Source organism: Mesoplodon mirus (assembly GCF_964341445.2).
Source record: "Mesoplodon mirus genome assembly, chromosome: 8".
NCBI lineage: Eukaryota > Metazoa > Chordata > Mammalia > Artiodactyla > Ziphiidae > Mesoplodon > Mesoplodon mirus.
In genome coordinates, this window is record NC_138984.1 from 113,017,480 (window position 1) to 113,037,435 (window position 19,956).

General features: G+C 43.7%; 1 protein-coding gene across 3 annotated transcripts in view; it reads right to left on the bottom strand.

Annotated features, from left to right (window-relative positions):
• CYFIP1 (cytoplasmic FMR1 interacting protein 1) overlaps positions 1-19,956 on the bottom strand; it is a 95,777-nt gene that overhangs the window by 41,066 nt on the left and 34,755 nt on the right. For all 3 annotated transcript variants that reach the window (XM_082630804.1, XM_082630806.1, XM_082630805.1), the window contains exons 7-13: positions 18,093-18,189; positions 17,864-17,992; positions 14,507-14,611; positions 12,204-12,295; positions 9,529-9,646; positions 5,299-5,421; positions 4,308-4,433 (exon numbers count right to left, since the gene is read on the bottom strand). In XM_082630804.1, coding sequence (XP_082486930.1) covers positions 4,308-4,433; positions 5,299-5,421; positions 9,529-9,646; positions 12,204-12,295; positions 14,507-14,611; positions 17,864-17,992; positions 18,093-18,189 — 790 coding nt within the window. The remainder of the gene's footprint in view (positions 1-4,307; positions 4,434-5,298; positions 5,422-9,528; positions 9,647-12,203; positions 12,296-14,506; positions 14,612-17,863; positions 17,993-18,092; positions 18,190-19,956) is intronic.

Consider the following 19,956-nt stretch of genomic DNA (forward strand, 5'->3'; position numbering starts at 1 on the left):
TTTATAGCAAACAGCTGTTTTTGCTCTGGATCTGGAGTCTGAGTAGCTGAGGTCAATCGTGCATGTGCTACCTGCCGACATTACTGACCCTCAATAAAATTCCTGGACACCAAGGCTCAGGTGAGCTTCCCTGGTTGGCAACACTTTGCATCTGTTATCACCCATCACTGCCAGGAGAATTAAGCACATCCCCTGCAGCTCCAATAGGAGGGGGACACTGGAATTTGCACCTGGTTTCTCCTGGACTTCACCCAGGTGTCTTCTCCCTTTGCTGATTTTAATCTGTGTCCTTTTGCTGTAATAAATCATAACCTTGAATAGAACAGCTACTTAGTCCTGTGAGTCCCTCTAGCAAATCTAGCCTGAGGGTGGTCTCGGGCACTCCCGGCAGAACACCTTACCTCACACCATAACAAAATTAACTCAAAGTGGATCACACCTCAAATATATGAGGCAAAACATAGGAATAAATCTTTGTGACTTGGGTTAGGCAGTGACTTCTTATGATATGACACCAAAAGCACAAGTAACCAAAGGAAAAATTGAAAAACTGAACTTTATCAAAATTAAAGACTTTTATGCTTCAAAAGACCCCATGAAGAAAGTAAAAAGTTAATGGGAGAAAATACTGCAGATCCCAGGTCTGATAAGAACTGGTATCTAGAATATACAGAGAGCGCAATAATAAAAAGACAACGAGTTCAATTAAAACATGGGCAAAGGATCCGAACAGACATTTCTCCAAAGATATACGAACTATCAATAAGCGCGGAACATATGCTCAACGGCATTAGTTCTTATAAAAATGCAAATCAACACCGGAATGAGATAGTACTTCCTCTCTAGTAGGATAGCTGGGATCAAAGGACAGATATCAGGGGTTGGCAAGGAGTTAGAGACAGTGGGACCCTCCGGCGCTGCTGGTAGGAATGTGACGCGGTGCCATCACTTTGCAAACCATCTGGCAGCTTCTCAAAAGGTGAAACACAGAGGTACCGTATGACCCAGCAAGTCTACTCCTAGGTGTATCACCAGAAGGAACGAAAACAAGTCCACACAAAACTCTATACACAAAAGGTCACGGCAGCATTACTCCAAAGTGAAAAACGAAAACAACCCAAGTATCCATCAGCTAATATGGAGAAATAAAATGTGATACATACAGACAATGGCATATGACTTGGCAATGAAAAGAACGAAATACTGACACGCGTGTGAACCTTGGAAATATTACGTTAAGGGAACGAAGCCAATCACCGCCACGTGTTGTACGAAATGCCCAGAATAAGCAAATCTACAGAGTCAGACGGTAGACGGGTAGCTGCCGCGGGATGAAGAAAGGGGAGAATGGGGGTGGGGGGTGACTACTACTGGGTTCCTTTTTGAGGCGACAAAAATGTTCCAAATTTGATTGTGATTGCGTAATTCTGTGAATAGGTACCCCCGAAGCACTGGATTTTACACTTTAAATGGGTGAACTGTACGGTATGAGGGGGAAAGAGCTGTTACCAATAAGATGAGAACTTACTATAAAAAACTGTGTCAACAATTAGAAAATTTAGAAAGATTCTTAGAAAACCTTTGAAAATACAACCTACCAAAACTGATGCAAGCAGAAACAGAAGATCTGAATACCCCTACGTACAGCAAAGACACTGGAAGTTTCAAAAACCATCCCATCAAGGAAAAGCTTCACCAATAAAGGCTAGAAAACATTTAAGGAAAAAAGTAACATCTCACACAAACCACTACAGACAACAGAAAAGAAGGAAGTGCCGTGAGCCATTTTACAAAGCCAGCATCCAAAAACTAGAGTGGAAGGTTATAAAAACAAGGAATGTTACCCACTCCTCAGGTGTGGGCTAAGCACAGTGACTTCCTCCCCATGAAAGGGGGCGAGGGCCTGTGTGGGTAACCTCAGCCAGGTGACCAAGGGCACAGCTGCACTGATGAACCACAGTGACAGCATGGACCTCTGATGTGAGGTGATGAAAACAGCACTATGGTCCTCCTTCGCAAAAGCTACAACCCCAGTCCAATCCGGAAAAAAACATCAGATAAGTTCCAATGGAGGGACATTCTCAAAACACCTGACTAGCACTCCGCAAAAACGTCAAGGTCATCACAAACAAGGAAAGTCTGAGATACTGTCGTGACCTAGAAGAGCCAAAGGACACATGGTGACTATATGTGATGTAGGATCCTGGATCAGAGGAAGAATGTTATAGAAAAGTGAGGAAATATGAATAAAGCAAGGGCTTTAGCTAATAATAATATATTGATACTAGCTTATTAAAAATGTAACAATACTAATGTAAGATGTTAGTAATAAGTGAAAATGGGTGTGGGATATATGGGAATTCACTGTACTACCTTTGCAATTTTTCTGTAAATCTAAAAGTATTCTAAAATGAAACACTGAAAGAAAAAAGTATTATCAAAAGCCACTCTTACTCATGAGCCTTGATGCAAAAATCCAAATCAAAATATTAACAACTTATAGCCAGCAGTATATAAAGAGGGTAATTATATCATGATCAAGTTGAGTTTAAACCAGGAATGCAAGGCTAGCTTAACATCAAACCGGATCCAAAAAATCCTATCAGTGTAAATCTACCACATTAATGAAATAAAAAAGTCATAAAACTATCTCAACGGATGCAGAAGTGTTTTATAAAACTAATATAAAATCCATGATAAAATGTCTTAGCAAACAAGGAATAGAAGGCCACTTTTCTGATCTGAGGAAGGGTGGCTATAAGGAACCTATAGCAAATATATCATATGGTGAGATGTTGAAAGCTTTCCCTTTGAGATGAGAAACAAGACAAAGATGCCTGGAGCCTCCTTCTATTTAATGAGTAGGGATCCTACCCAGTGTGATTAAAAAAAAAAAAAAATAGAAGGGGGAGAAATAAAACTGTCATCATTTCCAGATGATATGATTATATAAGTCGAAAATCCAAAAGAATATATGGGTAATTTATTACAATTAATAAGTGAGTTTAGACAAGTTGGTAGATACAAGGAAAATACAAAAAATAATTTTGATTTTAAACATCAGTGATAGACATTTAGAAAAAAATTAAAATACACCATCAAATATCAAACAGCTAGAAATAAAGCCCACAAAAGATGTGCAAAAGTTTTACAGATGAAAAGAGATCTTAGAGAATCTTAACAAATGGACGGACATACCAGATTCATAAAAGACTTAATTTTATAAATGTGTCAATTCTTCCTAAAATGATCTATAGGTTTATTCAAATCCTCATTAAAAATTCTGACAGGTTCCACTGGGACGTGGAAAGATGATTCTAAAATGTTTATGAAAATACAAAGGGCCAGAATAGCTAAGGAACTCTTGAAGACAGAAAGACCTGCTTTACCAGACACACGATTAACTATTGTAATTAACACAGAGGGGGTGTTATAGACAAACGGACCAATGGATTAGAACTTGAGCAGAAACACACCTGCCCAGGTGTGGTCACCTGACTCACAACAGAGGCAGCAAGAAGAGCAGTTGGCGGGGTTGGTGGGGGCATTTCAGATCCAAATGTGAAAGCAGAATAAGACATCCAGAAGACAACGTAGGAGACTATCTTCATGACCTTGGGGTATGCAAAGATTCCTTAAATAAGGCAGGAAACGTACAGCTACAAAATCTACATCCAAACACTGGATGGCAGAGCAATTAAGAACTACTCATCCGGGCTTCCCTGGTGGCGCAGTGGCTGAGAGTCCGCCTGCCGGTGCAGGGGGCGTGGGTTCGTGCCCCGGTCCGGGAGGATCCCACTTGCCGCGGAGCGGCTGGGCCCGTGAGCCATGAGCCTGCGCGTCCGGAGCCTGTGCTCCGCAGCGGGAGAGGCCACGGCGGTGGGGGACCCGCGTACCGCAAAGAAGGAAAAAAGATTAAAAAAAAAAAAAAAAAAGAACTATTCATCCAAAGGGTCCTAATGACAGTGCAGAGCTGGGGACCACACAGCTGTGAAAGGGGCTCTTCTCCCTCAGACACCCAGGTCCTGGCTCACTCCTCTGGTGTGTGGCAATAAGAAGCTGCTGCACCTCCCAGGCTCTCACTCAGAACATACCCTGATGCCCCAGGGGAGTGTCCACGCAGAGACCGGGAACCCACAACCTATGTTACTCTCTGTTTTGACAACTGTGACAGATGCAAAGGGCCGCCCTACACAGATACAATGACATCAAATAAGCAGTTCATTCATGTTTTTGCCTTCGCTTTGTAAAGGGAAGACAGTTTCAGGCCAGAGTCAAAGAAGGAAGAGAAAGCAGACACAGCACACCTCCACCAGGGCGAACTTCTCCTCGCTGGTGTAGTTGTAGCGGGTGGCACGCTCGTACTCCTCGGCGTTGTCAGGGCAGTCCTTGTTGGAGTACTTGTCCGTTGGGTGCACAAGTTTCCATGAATACTGGTGTGGTCAAAAAGAGGGAAGACAGCACACTGAACGCGAAATGCTTAACTGCTGGTCTGACGCACGGACCATCACCAAAGCTACCAAAGGTCAGCCTTCTATTGTTCACCGAGTCTGAAAGTCACACAGCGGCACGTGTGCTCGCACACACATGCATACTATACATGCACACATGGGCACACTACACGTGCACACACACACACACGGACGCCACACACGCGCACACATAGTCCATCTCCATAAAACTGCACAATATTCTGGCAATGTGACTTCAGGTTCAAGTAATACATCAGAAACTTAAGACATACGCCAGGTAGAAAGGCCTGGATATTTTATGTGGAATATCTAAGACTATAAGCGTTTCATCACCATTTCTAAAAGAATCAGCCTTTCAAACAATCAGGTACCCATCCAAATAAAATAATCCTTATCTGAGCGAAATAAACAACAAAAGGGAAACTCCTCTGTGACTTATGGGTATCCAAATCTTTCTATGCATCAGAAACCACTTAACTAATCCTAAACAAAAGAAACTGATGGCTAGACGTACACAGAGAGCGCTGTTTAAAAAAAGTGAGAATTAAAACTCATCATAACAATACAAATTTAATTCTATCAATATGTTTTAAAAGATAAGGCGCTTTATTTGTAATATATGTAAATGAAATGTACATTGAGCCATCTTAGAAACATTTAAATTAATACATACTCTTATTTCTAGTGCCAAAGATAAAAAGCCAATTTGTTCTCAATCCAAAGACCAAAGTTAATGCAGAAAAAATATAATTTAGTCAAGTTTGGGAAGCAAAGCACTTCTAACCACCTAGGGGGTGCATTTCCAAATAAAAGTGAGAGCGCCCACCACTTCCATCACGTGAGCACTCCACTGGGACAGCAGCTGCAAGCCCTGCAGCGCCAGGTCGAAGAGCTTCCGGTACTCAGCATCCGTCTTCTGAGCCTCCTGGCGGCCCGAGCCTGTGACCACCTAGAGAAGACAGAGCATCAAGAAGTCACAAACGTCCAGGAAACCACCTATGAAACCCAATCTAGAAGCCTACCCCAAATGTACACTCACAAAGTAGAAAATGATATGAGCACAAGACTCTTCAGTGCATCAAAAGGCAGAGCAACTGCAGAGCCCGCATGATGGGCACACGTAGCTCAAAACACAGAGAAAGGCCGCCACAGCCTGCGCTGGAGGGGTCTGCAGGCCCGGTCCTTCCTGAAACATGCGCACAGCGTGTTTCTAACTTAGCTGATAAAGGAAAACGTGCTCACATGTGTATGTGCTTATATCAAATAATGAAAACTTAGATTTAAGAATGTTTATCTACAGGCCAGGAAAGCAGAGGGTAGAGAGGAAGGCAGACTTCTCTGAACATACCTCCTCTGATAGATCTGACTTTAGAACCACATAAACAGTTTATACATTATGATATAAAATTAAATTAGGGGGAAAAAGCAATCCCCCAAACTCAAACGCAAAATGAACTGAACTGTGTAGGACTGAATTGGCATCGTGACCACACAGAGGAACCATGTAGTGTTAAGTGCCTAACATTAAGATTTTGGTTGCCAAGGCATCCATTTCAAAGACATCCATCTTGAATAAACATATTGCCAGCTACCCAAGTAGATAAAGAGTCAGTCCACCCATGAAGTTTCCCTTGTAGAAAGCCCATGGTGACCTAGATAACTGCCAACTGGGCTTTTCCCCTCCCACACCTTCATCCCTGCTCTTATGTTTTAAATTCACCAACAGTGAACCCGTGAAACCCTAGGCACCCCACCCTCAGCCCTGACAAAGGCAGAGCCCCAGGTCTGTGCTCCCTCCCTCTCTACCTATGACCTCGCTTTGGGGCTCTGGGTGTGCTGTGTACCCTCTAGGACATGTGAGTAATCAAACTAGTTTTTCTCAAAGTTCCCTGATGGTCACTGCGGAGGGTATGTTGCAATCGTGAGGACCACAAGGGCCAGTCCAGCCACAACACTGGTTCTGGTGTGGGCTGGAGGTGGGGTGTCTGTGGGGACTGCCAAGAGGAGTACAGGTCCAGGCATCACTATCTGTAGGCTGAGACCAACACAAAACAAACCATTTCAGTGACTTTGAAAAATAACGATTTGATGTAACATCCCTAGAGGAAGAAACCTAAGGACAAAATTAACTGCAAAATAAATCTGAAGGGCTTCTCTGGTAGCGCAGTGGTTGAGAGTCCACCTGCTGATGCGGGGGACGTGGGTTCGTGCCCCGGTCCCGGAAGATCCCACATGCTGCGGAGCGGCTGGGCCCGTGAGCTATGGCCGCTGAGCCTGTGCGTCCGGAGCCTGTGCTCCGCAACGGGAGAGGCCACAACAACAAGAGGCCCGCGCACCGCAAAAAAAAAAAAAAAAAAGTAACTTAAAATGGATCATAGATCTAAATATAAGAGCTAAAACTACAAATCTCTTAGAAGAAAACAAGGGGTAAATCTTTGTGACTTGGGTTAGGTAATGGTTTCTTCATTATGACCCAAAGCACAAACAACCAAAGAAAAAATAGATAAAATTGGACCACATCACAAAAAATTGCGCTTCAAAGGATACCATCAAAACAGCAAAAAGACACAGGAGAAAATATTTGAAAATCACAGAACAGATAAGGGACAGAATATAAGAACTCACACAACTCTACAGTGAAACAAAAAGGTAAATAACCCAACTTAAAAATGGGCAAATGACTTCAAGAGACATTTTTAAAAATTGACCAATGAGCATATGAAAAGATACTCAGTTTCATTAGTCATTAAGGAAATGCAAACCCAAACCACAACCAGATACCACTTCGCATTCACTAGGATGGCCAGAATCAAAAAAAACAGACAGCAAGTGCTGAGAAGGATGTGGGGACATCAGACACTCACAGACTGCTGGTGGGTGTAACATAGTGCAACCGCCTTGAAAACAGCCTGGCAGTTCCTCAAAATGTTCAACACAGAGGTGCCGTATGACTGAGCAATTCCATTCCTAGATAGCTACCCAAGAGAAATGAAACCTTATGTCCACACAACACTTGGACGTGGATGTTCACAGTAGCGTTATTTGTAACCCACTGTCCATCAGTCAACAGCAGATGAACAAACTAACAAAATGTGGGTGTCCAAGCAGTGGAGTGTTATTCGGCCATAAAATTATTATAAATATTATAAATAAGCCATAAAATTATTGATACATGCTATAACATGGATGAATCTTGAAAATACTATGTCAAAGGAAAAAAGCCAGTCACCAAGGAGCACATATTATGATTCCATTTATGTAAAATGTCCGGTAGGCAAATCCATAGATAGAAAGTAGATTGCCACGCGCCAGAAGGAAGGGGAATGGGGAGTGATTGCTATGGGTGCAGAGTTGCTCTGGGAGATGATAAAAATGTTCAGAAATGGACTAAAAACCTTTGAACTGTATAATTTAAATCAGAGAATTGTCTGGTATGTGGATTATGTCTTCATAAATCTGTTTAAAAATAAACTGTGCAAAGCTTTCAAAGGTGGATCTCTTTTCTCTTATTAATACCATCATCTATGGGCTTCCCTGGTGGCACAGTGGTTGAGAATCTGCCTGCTAATGCAGGGAGCACGGGTTCGAGCCCTGGTCTGGGAAGATCCCACATGCCGTGGAGCAACTGGGCCCATGAGCCACAACTACTGAGCCTGTGCGTCTGGAGCCTGTGCTCCGCAACAAGAGAGGCTGCGATAGTGAGAGGCCCGCGCACCGCGATGAAGAGTGGCCCCTGCTCGCTGCAACTAGAGAAAGCCCTCGCACAGAAATGAAGACCCAACACAGCAACAATAAATTAATTAATTAATAAACTCCTACCCCCAATATTTTCTTTAAAAAAAAAAAAACACACACACACACATACGCCCTTTTAAAAGAAAAAACAACCATCATCTGATTATAAAGGCAGGACAGCAGACACCAGATGGCACACAGGAACCACGCACGCTGTCAAGTGCTCCTACCTGGAAAGGTAGAAACCAGCTCCCTGTGTTGTTTGAGAACGTCTCATGAACTCAGTTTACAACTAAATCATGAAGTCCTGGGGACTGGCCCCCACCTCTACTCTTCGGGCTGCCCTGGCCTCCGCAGAGGGGTGACCACCTGGGGTCTGCAAGGAGGCGACGTGCCCCAAGCCTTTGGGCTGTCTTTCAGTCATTTTGGTTACACGATGACAAGTGCTGGGGGGTGAGGGATGGAGCGCTCGTTGTCCTGCAATGAGCAGGACCAGCAGATTGTGGCCCCCAAATGTAATGGGCCTCCTGAGAACCCCGAGGTACCGCGATCTCAAAAACCAGACCTGTGTACGTGGCCCCAAGTCCCCGGGTCCCTCTAGACCATCTGCAGCGCCCACACCACTGACCACCACTCTGACCCTGACCTCGGTGCCCGGTCGACTAAGATGTGAGAAACGACACTCCAGCCGCTGCTCCCCCTTGCTCAGACCCCTGTCCCACCCACCCCACGCGCGAGCAGCACTGGCGTGGAGCCAGGCTTGGGGCAGGTGTGGGGAACGTGACCGGCCCAAGCAAGGACACAGACAGCCCAGCTGCAAAGCTGGAAGGAATTAACAAGGCCCACGGCCGAAGAGACCCCACTTCCTCCAACACCCAAGTCCAGGTCTCCTCTGGGCACTCGACGCATCTGCCCACCGACTCGGAGGCTCCTGCACTTTCTCCCTCTAGACACGAAAGGGGCGCAGGTCAGAACCACCCCTTCTGTTCCTGACGTCCTCCACTCTCCCCACCCCTCTCCTAGCAGCTTGGAACCATGGAACTACACTAGGAAATGCACTTAATTCATGGTCTCACCTCAGGCCTCAGCCCCGTGTTAACGTTTTTCTGAAAACAGAAGATGCTTTTTTGTACAGCTGAACAGATCCAAACAAACTCCATTATATTTGCCTGCCTCATCCGTGATCATCAGTGCTTTTTAAGCACGCGGTGCCCAACTATGTTTCTCAAAGCCATCAGTGGTAGCATTTGGGTGCAGAGAATAGAAGGGCCACACCAGACCCCGTGTCCCCGGGTGTGCTTTGCAGGCAGAGGCCACTCACCTCGCTGTTGCTGTAGCGCGCCAGCTCCGAGATGAAGCGCATGTGGTCCTCCCGGATCTGTACCATCTGCTCGCAGATGTTGTACTGCGGGCTGCTGCTGGAGGACGTGCACGTCCATCTGGTGGCAAAGGGGAAGCACGCGTTACCTGACAGGCGACTGGCTGAGGGCACATGCTCAGCAGACCCACCCACCACCCCGGGAGCCCCGCTGCAGCCAAGAGGTAGAGATGCAGAGGAAACGTGGAATTCTCCGCACGGAAACAGAGCCAGGCCTGCCTCGTCGCCCCGTGTCAGGGCTGCGTCCTACTTTCTCATGTCTGTATTCTGGAAAAGGAAGCGTAATTTCTCCTTAATCGGCAAACTACTTTCCACAAAGCTGAGAGGTGTTGCTGAATTCAGGACGCTGCAACACCCTTGCAGGGCCCCTTGACAGATTACTGCAGAGTAGGCAGGAACTAATATTTCCTTATTACTCACATAGGAAAACATAGCTGTAGTACAAAACAAGTCAGCCAAGGGCTCAGGGACAAAAGTTATCCTTAATGAGAGAGTTGAAACTGACAGGACTTGGGAATTAGACAGTGTTGCTAGAGCTAACTATGTGCACAACACACCATTTCAGCTGCAAACGGATACAGTCCATGTGGTGGAAAAATGTGTATCAAGAATTAAATCTGCTGGACTTCTTGGGCAGAAAGCATGGGCCTTGCTTTGGGCTCAGAGCGGTTCCCTCGGTTCCCTCGCACTCAGCACCAACTCACACCATGTTTTAACAAGTTGGTCCCCTTTGCTAGAAGGAAAGGATTCAGATTACCAGTCTTCAAGGTGATCAGTACACTATCTCAAGCAGCACCACTTTTTAACTTTCTGATTTTGCTACAGGATTATGTGATGACGGCATGTGCAAAAGCAGCTCCCTGAGTGTGCAGTCAGCACACAAGGCCCAGGCCCTCTGCCAGGGTCCACCTTAAACACACTGGCCTCCCCTGCAGGCCCCAGACAGCATGTCCACCTCAGGAGAGGCAAGGAGCCCAGAGCCCGATGCCAACATCTGCCCACTCTGTGCCCACCCCCTGTGGCCAAAGGTGCTACGCCACTGGGCTGAGCTCTTAGAGCTGATTGCTGCACGCTCAGGTACCTGCCTGGGTGGCTGTGAAACACAACATCTAACTGGTAATAATGGCCATCGACTTACAACAGATCATATTAAAAATAAAGAAAGTATGCAAAACTCCTTGTTCCCTGATCCTCTTACTGGTTTTACAATTACGTATGATCTGGATCTGACTGTGTTTGTTAGGATAGGAGGTGAGTTGTGCATTGTTAACTTAAACTCAGGCATTTCCATTTCTACCATGGAAATCAGCACTCCCTCCAAATCAGAGCTCAAGTGGATGCTGAAGTGAAGAGAGATTAGTGAATGTAATTTACAGGAAGGTGATCACATATCAGATTTAATGGCAGACGTGTTAGGAAACAAGCTGGCACAGAGGCTGGCAAACTACATACAACGTGGGCCCAATGCGACCACCTTTTGCATGGCCATAGAGCCATACAAAATGGATTTTACAGTTTTAAAGAGTCGTTTAAAAAACAACAACAACAGGCTTCCCTGGTGGCGCAGTGGTTGAGAGTCCGCCTGTCGATGCAGGGGACACGGGTTCGTACCCCAGTCCGGGAGGATCCCACATGCCGCGGAGCGGCTGGGCCCGTGAGCCATGGCCGCTGAGCCTGCGCGTCCGGAGCCCGTGCTCCGCAACGGGAGAGGCCGCAGCGGTGAGAGGCCCGTGTACCGCAAAAAAAAAACAAAAAAAAACAAAAGCAACAACAACAAAAAAGAGTATGTGACACACGTGGCCAGAAAGGCCTAACGTGTCTACAATTTGGTCTTCACAGAAAAAGACTGCTTACCTTTGAGTAGCCAGATTGAGGTGCAACTGTATTTTTCAAAACCATGGCTGAATGGAGACCACATGTTTGGCAAAAGTCAACTAAAGCATCCTATGAAACTTCCTATGTGGAAGCTACAATAAAAAGTACTGTGTATTTATTATCATTTCTAACTGTGAGCTGCAGATGCTTTATGACAGGGATTGGCCATCTTTCTCAGGACAGGTCCAGAAAGCAAATGCTTTAGGATTTGGGGGCTACACGGTCTCTGTCACACACCAGCCATAGAGGCATCATCTTAAAAAAACTCTTTAAAACTGTAAAGACCATTCTCAACCACAGAGACCTTGGGTCTGGCCTGGTTGGGCCCTTGGGTGATAGCTCTGTATACTCTGTAAGTTACACGTGAATATCCAGCCGCTCCCCAGCAGGCTGCTGTTAAGCTTTTATAAGCACCCAGAGCATTTGGTTATACTTCCGTACTTGTGGCCAGCACTAACAAAACTCTTTGGGATGATGGAAAAGTTCTATATCTGTACTGACCAAAACAGTAGACCCTAACTATTAAATATTTGAAATGTGGTTGTCCCACTAAGGAAATAAATTGCATTTGTAAATGAATTTAAATGTAAACATCCACTCATGGAAAAGGCTACCATATCACACATTCGGTTCCACGTGGTTGAAAATGTCAAAGGTGGCATCTCTGGAGAGGTAAGTGGAGTGTTAGGAAGCACAGTGAGAACACTGCAGAATGCTCTAACTGGACAGCTCGCTCTGCCTACCGAGATTTATTTTCCTCATAGTGGGCGCTGGTCTTGATATATCTTGCCAGTTCTATTTGCATGTCCCCGAACAGTGGAACCACCTGGAGCTGCTGTATTCAAAGAATAAAAAAAAAAAAACCCAGGGTCATTAAATATGTTTAGTCACCAAATACAATCGCAAGAAGAATGAATAATGCTAATAATTACTGTGGGTTGAATGCTATCTCTGCAAATCACTTACTGCAAAAAAGTTGTAAACAACTGCTACGTTCACTTTAAGAAGAACCAAATAAAAGTTAAAAACCAACTCTCATAAAACCAATTCAAATATTAAAATTAACCTACCTTGTTGCTAGATCCATGGTCATTAAAAAAAAAAAATCAACTGTTTCCCAGTTCCTGTATACTAGGAACTATTAGAAAACAAAAATCGAAAGAGAAAAAAATTACAATAGCGTCGAAAAATAAATAAAAAGTATATATTATTAAATCTAACAAAATATGTGCAAGACTTCTAGACAAAAACAATACCAAGAATTCTAGAGACATTTTTAAAATTCTAAGGGAATACAGAAATACATTAGGTTCATGTATATTGGAAGACACAGTATTTTAAAAATATCAATTCTCCCTAAATTGATCTATAGATTCAACGGAATCCCAAACAATATTCCAAGAGGAAAAATGGTTTATGGGTTTTCTGTGTGTATGTATAAATCAGCAAGTCAATTCTAAAACGTATTTCAAGAGATGGAGGGACAATACTCAAGACAATTGTGAAGAACATAACTTGAAGACTGGTAAGTAGACCTGCTGGAAACCTACAGCAACTAAAGGCAGCATGGCCCTGGAGCACAGGTGCACACCAGTGGGGCACAGCAGAGGACTTAAGGCAGAGTCACACACATACAGACACCTGCTTTATGACACAGGTGACTCCTCAGAGCAATGGAGGGGAAACGGTCTTTGCAATAATTGGACAGAGTCAACTGGATATCTATAACAGGAAAAAAAAATCCAAAAATGTCAAGCCCCTACCTCACAGCATACACATGGCCACTTCCAGGGGCATTATAGATCTAGATGGAAAAGAAATGGTGATGCTTCTAGAAGGTATCACAAAAGAAACTTCTCGAGAGCCTGCTTTATCAAAGATTTCTTAAAGTGGACATCAAAGATGGATATATTGGACCACATTAAAATTAAGAACCTCAGTTCACCAAAGACTCTTCAAGAAAGTGAAAAAAAAAGAGCCACATAGGGGAAATGCATGTATTTTAGAACATGTGTAACTGACAAAGGACACATACCCAGAATACATAAATAACTACAAATCAACAGGGGAAAAAAAGAATGAGAGACTTGAAAGGACACTTCACAAAGAGAACACACAAAAGACTAATAATATCGGGCTCCCCTGGTGGCGCAGTGGTTGAGAGTCCGCCTGCCGATGCAGGGGACACGGGTTCGTGCCCCGGTCCAGGAAGATCCCACATGCCACGGAGCGGCTGGGCCCATAAGCCATGGCCGCTGAGCCTGCGCGTCCGGAGCCTGTGCTCCGCAACGGGGAGAGGCCACAACAGCGAGAGGCCCGCGTACCGCAAAAAAAAAAAAAAAAAAACAACTAATAATATCGTGAAAAGCCATCAGGGGAACATCAAGTAAACCACAAGGAAACAGTAGCCAATAAAATCACAAGGACATACATACACACCCTTCAGGAAGCCTCCCTCCTCCCCAAAAAATGACAGAGCCAAGTGATGGCCATGATGTAGAATCACCGCTGGTGGTGATGCAAGTCAGCACAGCCATGTGGGAGAGTTGTGAGGCTGTATCTACTACACTGAAAATGTTCATTCTATTGGATGAATACCCAATCCACTACGGGGTATTCATCCAACAGAAATGTGCATAGATGTGCACGAATCAGAGCAGCACTGTTCGGACAAGCCAAAATCCAGAAACAATCTCACGTTCATCACGACAGAATGGATAAATAAATTGCAGTTTAGTCATAAAATGCAGTGCTACACCACAATGAAAATGTAAAAACTACAGCTGCAGGCTCCCACAGGGATGATCTGACAAACAAAGTGAATGGGGACAGCCAGACACAAAAGAGTACACGTGGCACCATTCTGTTAGACAAGGTTCAAACGCAGGCAAATCCGGTACAGGGTAGGAGACAGTCTACCTCCACTTACCCACCCACCTGCCACCGCTGCATTTCCCAGCACAGAACAAAGCCACAGAGGTTGACCTCCTAAAGCTCAAACTGCATACACTTCAATAAAAAGGTTTACCTAGAAACTGTAACTCACCTTGAAGTACTTGTCGATTTTGGATAAGTTTATTCTTTTCTTGGCATCTAGTTTATAAATGTTGCTGACACTCCCATCCATCAAGTACAGACCAAACCCCATGACCTGCAAATCACAAAATTGCATATAAAGCTCAGACCTGCAAGTTTAATTACCCATAAACACTTATACTGCTACAGTTCATAACTTAGAAATGACAATTCATTCTTCTTTCAAAAAGCACTTTTTTAAAAAATTTAAGTATAGTTGACCTACAACACTATGTTAGTTCCAGGAACACAACATAGTGATTTGATATTTCTACACATTAAAAAATGATCACTACGATAAGTCTAGTTACCATCTGTCACCATGCAAAGATATTACAATATTAATGACTATATTTCCAATGGAGTACATTTCATCCTAGTGACTCATTTATTTTGTAGCTGGAAGTCTATAACTCTTAATCTCACCTATTTCATTCACCACCACCCCCAATAACCCCGCTAGGAACCTCCTGTTTGTTCTCTGTATCTATGAGTCTGTTTCTATTTTATGTTTGTTCATTTGTTTTGTTTTTTAGATTCCACATATAAGTGAAATCATATGGTATTTGTCTTTCTCTGTCTGACTTATTTCACTTAGCATAATACCCTCTAGGTCCATTCATGTTATCACAAATGGCAAGATTTCATTCTTTTTTTAGGGCTGAATAGTATTCCATTATATATATATATGTATATATATATATATATATATACACATATATATATATATATACTTATTTATTTATTTATATAAAATCTTCCTATGCATCTATCAATGTTACACTTTGGTTGCTTTTGTGTCTTGACTATTGTTAACAATGCTGCTGCAGTGAACACTGGTGTGCATATATCTTTTTCTTTTCTTCACATAAATATCCAGAAGTGGAATTGCTGGATCCTACGGTAATTGTAGAAGAACCAGCATACTGTTTCCTAGTGGCTGCAGCAATTTACATTCCCACCAGGGTTCACCAGGAATCCCTTTTCTCCACATCCTCGCCAGCACTTTGTCTTCTTTGGAAAAAATGCCTATTTAGATCCTCTGCCCATTTTTAAACTGAAATTTTTTTGATATTGAGTTGTACAAGTTCTTCATATATCTTGGATATTAACGCTTTACTGAATATACTGTTTGCAAATGTCTTCTCCATTCAGTAGGTGACCTTTTCATTTTGATAGTTTCCTTCACTGTGCAAAGGCTTTTTAGTTTGATGTAGTCCCATTTGTTTATTTGCACCTTTGTTTCCCTTTCCTAAGGAGACAGATCTAAAATATATGTTTTCTTCTAGGAGTTTTATGGTTTCAGGTCTTAACATTTAAATCTTTAACCCATTTTGAGTTTATTTTTGTATATGGTGTGAGAGTAGTCCAGGTTGATCCTTTTGCAAGTAGCCGTCCAGTTTTACCAACACCACTTATTGAAGAGGCTGTCTTTTCCCTGTCACGTGTTCTTGCCTCCTTTGTCATGGATTAAGTGCCCATTTAAGTGTGGGTTTATTTCTGAGCTCTCTGGTCCACTGATCTATGTGTCTGTTTTTGTGCCATACCTTCCTGTTTTGATTACTGTAGCTTTGTGGTATAGTTTGAAATCAGGGAATGTGATACCTCCAGTTTTGTTCTTCTTTCTCAAGATTTGTTTTGACGATTTGGGGTCTTTTTGGTTTCCATACAAATGATAGAATTATTTGTTCTAGTTCTGTGAAAAATGCCATTGGTATTTTGTTAGGGGTTGCACCGAAACTGTAGATTGCCTTGGGTAGTATGGTCATTTTAACAATGCTAATTTTTCCAATCCCCAAAACACAACAGATATTTCCATCTGCCATTTTATTGTTTCCTGGGGTTTTTTTTAGAGTTCCTTTTTGTCCCTTTCTTCTTCTTTTGCTCTCTTCCCTTGTGATTTGATGACTATCTTTAGTTTTATGTTTAGATTCCTGTTTCTTTTTTGTGTATCTATTAAAAATTTTTAAAAATAAATTTTTGATTGCAATCATTATGAGGTTGATATATAACCATATATATATATATATAGCCATATATATATATATAGCCATATATATGGCTATATATGATCATATATATACATATGATTATTTTAAGTTATGATCTCAAGTTCAGACTCATTCTAATAACCCTGCATTTTTACTCCCCACCAACGCTTCATGTTTCTGACATCATATTTTACACCTTTCTGTTTGGTGCACCCCTTAACTACTTATTGTGAATATAGATGATTTTACTACTTTTGTCTTTTAACCTTGCTACTAGCTTTGTAAGTAGTTGATCTACTACCTCTATTGTATATTTGCCTTTAACAATGAGATTTTTCTTTTTATAATTTTAATATTTCTAGTTTTGGTAAAAAGCATTTTAAAAAGTCCCTCTGAAATTAATAGCTATCCCTTCACATGAAGCTATTTTATGTCATTTCTTGTGTCCTCTTCCAGGTGCATACATCAGCTCCACTTCTCATCAAGCACAAGGCAATACTAAATGTGGATTTCCATAAGCACTTATGACCAGGGGGCTCTTGCACCAGGTAGGTGCAAACAAAATGTTTCCACTGCCACAAAGCACTCCACTGGGCAGTGTCCTCTCACTCTGATCCCTCCATGCTGCTCCCCAGCAGGGAAGAAGTATTGGAGATGGGCCCACTTGCACGGAGGGCTTTGGGTCAGCAGGACACCCAGAACAGGGTCCCCCAGAGCTGCCCTCCATGAAGGTAGAGAGCAGAGTGGAGAGAATGGCAGAAGCATCTTCTCGGAGTTACTCAGTTTTCCTGGGTCTCTCCCATGTAAAAGTTATTAAACTTTTGTTTGAAAAAAAAAAAAACCACCTTCTCATCTTCCCAGTGAGAAACATCATTGAAAACCTCCCCAATTTGAAACAATAATAATGAGGAATATGGTAAATGGCATGTTTCTTGACCAACAAAAGTCTACTATAATCATGGTGACACAGTATACTAAATTTCTAGGAATTACATCCTTACCACGTAGAATCTGGTATAACCTCTGCTACAAGCTTTATACTGAGAAAGGCCCTTGACCAGGGACTCCTCAGCCACGAGCACCTTCTCCAGGGATGGGCATGTGATCTACCTGGCACTGGGGTCAAGCTTGGAACACACTCACGGGAATGCATCAAGGACTTGTAGGGCAAACTGCATGAAGGGTGGAGGGTGCTATATATGCACGCGTGCGTGCACACACACACACAAGCATGAGAGAAAAGGTTGGCCAAACGATCATAAAGTGCAGCCTATTCATGAAAGCAGGGCTGCCCCTATCTCCTGGTGCTGTTGGCAGCCTACCCTCAACACACGTACTTTGAGAAGCATGTGTTTCTCACTGGGCGTCAAATACATCCTGTTCTCATAGTAGTCCACACACAGATTCACAATGTCTGCTAAGAGCTCTTCATAGCCAGAAATCACTTCAAGCTGCTGCTGCAGAGACTGAAACACAGAGTGAGACACCTGTGTCACTGACCGCTCTCCACCCCTCAGCCCCCCAGTGATGCGCCCCATCCTCCAGAGCAGCAAGAGTGTGAATTACTTGTGTGATCTTGTTGTGGTTGGCCAGGAACATAGACAGATTCTGTGATTCCTGGATGGACTGTGGATCTGCCATTTTACGTAAAAACTGAGCAGCCCTGTGAAAGGGGAAAAAAAGTGGTTAATCAACCAACATGCTTAATGACTTTCAAGAAAAACAGCCTGGGAATATCAAAATTACTTTACTCTCGCTACAGTTACCTGTAGAAATGTGCATCTTAGATGCCGGTTACAATTTCAGCCTCCTCCAGCTTCTCCCCTGAACTCCAGTAAGTCTCTTTGCAACCTGGATAGCTCATGACCCTACTGTCCATAGCTGATGGACTTCCTCAGAGATGTGGCAACACTTCTCACAGGCTTTCCTGAAGGGCACCTACACGTTGGCCTCTCCCCTGGGCTCCCTGTCCCCAAGTTTGAGAAAGGAGGACACTCCCTCTGTGACTTCCAGAGCTGAGTGACAAAGATGGCCAACACTGTTTAGGTTCTCTGCTGGGAAACTTTTGGGCAGCCAAACCTCCCGACAGTCAGGGACCACACCATGCAGTTCTGGTGCCAAAGGTCTGCGACAGAATCCTGATTCCACCACCGATTTGCAGCTCCATCTTGGACAAACCTAAAGATCCGGTACCAAGTCTAACGTGAGGGCTGGGTTCTCCCACACCACCAAGCAATTCTCTAGCGCCAGTTGCCAGTGGTGTTACAAGTCTGACACTGCCTGAAGATAGCATCAGACCCCACAGGTTAAGAGCTCAGTCCCACAAGACTGCCATGTCACCCCCCCACTTCAGACACCAGCTGGAGGTCCACGTTGTCACTGTGCTCCTGGCCAACCAGCTACAGATTGGCAGTCCCAACAACCCCTTCTTTGGGTTCGATGAATTTGTTAGAGCAGCTCACAGAACTGAGAAGACATTTTATATACTAGATTAACAATTCATTATGAAAGGATATAACTCAGAACAGCCAAATGGAAGAGATACATATGGGGAAAGGGGGGTGGGGCTTCCATGCCCTCTCCAAGCACCACTCCCCCCAGAAACCTCCACATGTTCACCAACCAGGAAGCTCTCTGAACCCTGCCCTTTGGGGTTTTTATGGAGGATTCCTCACATAAACATGCTTGATTAGATCACTGGACATTGGCAATGGATTCAACCTCTAACCCCTCTCTCCTGCCTGAGATCAGGAGGGTAGGTCTGAAAGTTCCAACCCTGTAGTTACAGGGTTGATTCCACGATGACCAGCCCCCATCCTTAGGGTAACAAGAGGCTTTCCAAAGTCACCACATTTACATAACAAAAGAAACTTTACTGCTTTTATCGCAGGAAATTCTAAGCGTTTTAGGAGTTCTGTGTCAGAAATGGGGATGAATATGTATTTCTTATTATAAATCAATATCACACCTCCTGAACTCTCCTGACCCTCACTTACCCTATCTGTGAAAAACAATAGCTATATGACCTACCCAATGGGGCTGACAAGGGAACGGTGGACACAGAAGGACCTGTACACTGAGGTCCAACAAATCCTGTGCAACACGGGCTGAATCTCTAGTTTTGCAAAGAGGGTGAAAGCACATATGAGGGTTCTGCACACGTAAGGCTTCCCCAAGAGAGTTTAGTGGAAACTCTGCCCACGTAAGGACCCGTCTGTGCGACCTAGAACCTCCGGGGTTTACTAAAGAAAAGCTTTCATGGCAAAGACTGGTAACCTACCCCAACTGTCACTTCCTTCCCTTCCCTTCCCTTCCCTTCCATTCCCTTTATGCAGAATAAACCCTGAATTTCTGTGGTGCAGCAATGTGCCTCATTCTCATCTCCACGCTGTGACCAACTGCTGAGCCATGAGATATAATGCAAAACTTT